At 34.8% G+C, this 4,415-nt stretch overlaps 1 protein-coding gene across 1 annotated transcript; it reads right to left on the bottom strand.

The window, feature by feature from the left end:
* Nucleotides 1-280: 280 nt before the first annotated feature.
* Nucleotides 281-4,149, bottom strand: LOC138307385 (transcription factor Sox-14-like). Its single transcript, XM_069248096.1, has one exon. It carries the CDS (start codon nt 3,918-3,920, stop codon nt 2,991-2,993), a length of 930 nt encoding a protein of 309 aa, XP_069104197.1. The 5' UTR covers nt 3,921-4,149; the 3' UTR covers nt 281-2,990.
* Between the last annotated feature and the right edge of the window lie 266 nt (nt 4,150-4,415).

Here is a 4,415-nt window from a genome sequence, read left to right as displayed (position 1 = left end):
TCAAAGATAACCCTAGCAAACATATCAATACATTTCACGGAATTAAAATTTCATAAATCTCGACATTTTCCCACTCGCCTCGCATTGTAAGCCTAGCTATTATCTCAGCTATGCGAGAGTAGTGTCTTTCAACACAGATAATGGAATATTAAATATTCATCAACTTTTTTTTTCTTTTTCTGTTTATGCCTATGAAAAGAGATAATTTCAGAAGCTTGTGGTTTTATTTCTTCTTCCGACATATTTTACTTTCAGGAAAATATTACACAATAACGCAGTATTATGTGATTTTTTTTCTATTTTATTAAAGATGATAACCTATATTTTCATTATCAAAATGAAAAGGGATGTAAAATCGTTTCAACATAATTCTAAGAAACATACAAACAATTGATAACATACAATTCACATACGACCATTTCAACGACAGACAAAATAATAATAAAAATATTTTTTCAGCTTGACAGCTAGTTTCATGACTTTCCTAACAAAGAGTATAACACATGTATTTTGTCTGACAATGAAATCAATTTCAAAAATAGGATAAAGAAATTAAAGAAAAAGATCACACAGAGCGAAAAGAAAAGTTTTTTAACAAACACTTCATTAATATCTGTATTAATTTAAACAGCTATTCAATGAATATACTATTGGTAGATTTCCTATTTTGCTTTTATTATAAAATTAAAAAGTTATTTACTAACGTTTACTTCCAAGTTACCAAACCGAATCGGTTGAATAGATACTAAAAACCATTTTTATTTATAGTGTCTCTTCATGCAAACTAGTTTTATTGATAGAGAATACAAAAGTTACAATTCATCTCAATTAAATATATTCTATTGTTAAATAATTTTTATTTCATTTCTTGTTTTTTTTATTCTTTCAAATACAATTAATATGTGACTCAATAAATTGAAAGTGCTAAAAATTCCCTTTTATATTTTCTCGATAAAAATTAGTAAATAGGGCTTTTCAGAAAATAAAGAAAATGTTTTTTTATATACAAATTAATACGTATATTGAATTAAATTCAGAAAAAAAAGAAAAACCCCAAAATCAAGAAACGAAAAACTGCCTGAAAACTTGTCTATGTTTCTTGATACACCACGACATCAATATTCAATCGATAAATCATTTGACAGAAAAAACACTTTAAACAATAATATAGTAATTCAACAAAGATAAACATCTGGTAGGTTATCTTTAACATACATTCCCTTTAGTAATAGTTATTCTTTAAACCCTCGTACACTTGATATCCCTCTGGGCTATGTACGGAAACAAATAGGTTTGACCCCTTCGAGCCAATGTTTCCGATAACACTACAATAGGGCGCGTTATCTGGGTATTATCTATGGCAGAAATTGATACCTATTGTTTCCCTCATACCATGACAGTGAAATTAACAACTAGTGTCTGTTTCAGTCAGTCAAGCATTCAGTATGCTTTCGGAATGGTATGTAATTTTCGCGTCTGTTGTACAGAAGAAATGTCTATTATCATCTTTCGATGAAATAACCATTACAAAACAATCTATGAAAGAGGCCGTGATTTTTGATCCACCTTGAATGAGACCATCGAATGAGACCCGGAAAAAAATAAAATATACTGCCCTTAAAACTCAATATAATATCTGAAAGGGTCATGGCATGTTGCATATCTTGTAGTAGTGCAACCTTTTTTAATTTAAACAGTAAATTAGTTATATAAGCATAGTACATTTTAGCAATATTTGTAATGAATAACTCCAGCGAAATATTTTCAAAAGTAGAATATTTCGTTGTTACAGTTTTAACACTTTACACATTCAGTGAAATATTGTTAAAAGTCTGACACAAAAATGACTTTTTAAAAATACTGTAAAGTTGTAACATCTGCCCTTCATAAAAATCCAAGTGAATTATTTTTCACAATTGATATTTACACATTTTAGTATAAATCTACACCGAGATTTGTCCATTAATTTATTTTTCATTTTTAAATTTTTACTAGTCTCTTGACATTTGATATTTATTCTTCCTTTTTCCTTATACTGAATAGATGATTATTTTCATACACACACATGCCATACAGCTCACCCTATTAAAAATACTGCAGATATATCACATTTCTTAGAAAGAAAAGGAGGGAATTATTTCCTTCCTATGAAAACAAATACGATAGTTTTTAATTCCCTTATCATTAGGATTCGAAATAAGATGTGTTTTGTAATGAATAAAGAACAACATAATCCTTATTTAGCACTAATCAGAATATGTCATCAGAAGTTGTAAACACATTTCCTTTTTAAATAAACACGCTAATGACATAAAACAATGAACAATAATAACAAGAAAAGGCAATAGTGCCTTTTTGATAAAGAGATCATTCGCCCAATATATAAATTCTATTTGATAACGGATCAAAGTCAATATTGATTAAATATGAAATCACTCACTGAATGATCGATATCGATGATTGAACACATTTAATTAATATAATGGAAAACATCCATTTGTATCTACGGCAAAGAGAAAAGTGTGCTGAGTTTGTACGTTTGTTAAGAAATCAGTCTTTGAACAAAATCGACACCGTTTATGTCAATGTTACCTGCACAAACGTAAGCACACACCCCTTTATTTAGCACCATAGGAAAGTCGATTCCTGACTTACTTACGGCTTGTCCACTTGTCCTGGTCGAAATCTTCAGATTTCCCGACCGTTTTCGCTGTCGAGTCATTTCCCCGACAACCAAAACATACACGTCACATGGCAAGTTCCTGATGCACGTGCAACCGACCACACGACAAATCTGGATACAGACTGACAGAACAATGAAAATGATAACCAAGTTGTAAGTCGTTACACCAAATCACACTGTTCTATTCTGTTACCACGTGATTGTCCGTCAAATTGTCGTGAGCATGGGGCCGGAATCCGTGAATGTTTTCCTTCTACTGTGACAAGTAGAATTATTCCCGCGCGATTCGGGTGTCCGAATGAATTCCTTACATAACAGCTGGATGTCTGTAATGATCTTCTGGTTTCACTAATACATAAGCTACAGGCCTGTGTACGTCCTGGGAAGGGAGGTAACCTGGAGGGCAACAGGGTACCAGATACTGTCCTGGATGTGAGTGTGCAGCTGGGGGTAGGCTACTTAACGCCGAGGCCGAAGAGTGAGAGGGAAGATATGGGGACCCATACACAGATGAAAGTTCCTGTGATCTCAGAGCACTCAATGGCGAACTGTCCAACTTTCCAGCACTATCTAGATGTGGATAAAACCCATGACTCGATGAAGGTGGTAAAAATGCTCTCATTTTCTCACTAAGACTAAGGGATGCAGCATTTCCCATCATTCCTTCAGCTTGACTGGTCATAGGACCAAATCCCGGGGGCATCGATCCTAGGGCTGGTCCGAATCCACCTAACATTGGAATAGGAAAAGCATATTTGTCCTTTTTAAGAAGGGATTTCGGTTTCCTCCTAGGTCTGTATTTATACTCGGGGTGCTCTTTCATGTGTAGAGCACGTAGTCTCTTTGCCTCATCAATAAAGGGTCGCTTGTCCTCCTCTGATAGTAATTTCCATTCTGCTCCCAGTCTTTTACTAATTTCAGAATTATGCATTTTAGGATTTTCTTGTGCCATTTTTCTACGTTGACCTCTTGACCACACCATGAAAGCATTCATTGGTCTCTTCACGTGGTCATTATTTAAATGTTTTCCATTTTCTAAATTCATATCCATACTTCCGCTGCTTCCAAAATGTTTTCCATTTTCCATGTCTATACTCCCTCCTCCTCCTCCCGAGGGGGATAGGTCCTGAGGACTCATTTCACCACTGCTACTCATAATGTCTGAATCGGCTGTCACTTCACAATTCACCTTGTAACGGGTAACAGATTTACCTGAGAGTTTTTCACCTGTACTCATCCACGTGTACTCAGTAAATAATATTGTTTACCGCTAAATGTAAACATTTAAGTCCACTTTGTACAGTCGATACTGGAGCACGTTACATAAATTCAATGTAACCGTAGGGATATTTCACAGTTTCGGTGAACAATGTGACATCGACTGTATTTCTGTTTCAAATACGTGAACTAACTGCCATAAACGATCCGATCCATCGACAGGGATATGAGAGGACTACTCGGATTTATAACTTCAAAAGCTTAAATTACAATCTATCGACCATAAGCGCACGCCCTATAGAATGTCGTTAACACAGTTGATAGCGCCAATCATTTCTAAAGCATCGCTTTCACTCCGCCCACTCTTTTGTAAAGGCGTTCTCAATTGGTCGGCTATTATGAGCAGAGTGATTTTTGACGGGTGAAGGCGTGAGGCTATGTGTTGTTAAACACACCCTCCGGTGTCAGGGACGTATTGGCTGCCTAGATAGGTCATACCATAATACCACACAAC

Source organism: Argopecten irradians, chromosome 14, assembly GCF_041381155.1.
Source record: "Argopecten irradians isolate NY chromosome 14, Ai_NY, whole genome shotgun sequence".
Lineage (NCBI taxonomy): Eukaryota > Metazoa > Mollusca > Bivalvia > Pectinida > Pectinidae > Argopecten > Argopecten irradians.
Note: the sequence above shows the minus strand (reverse complement) of the source record. Positions and strands in the feature narration are given on the sequence as shown.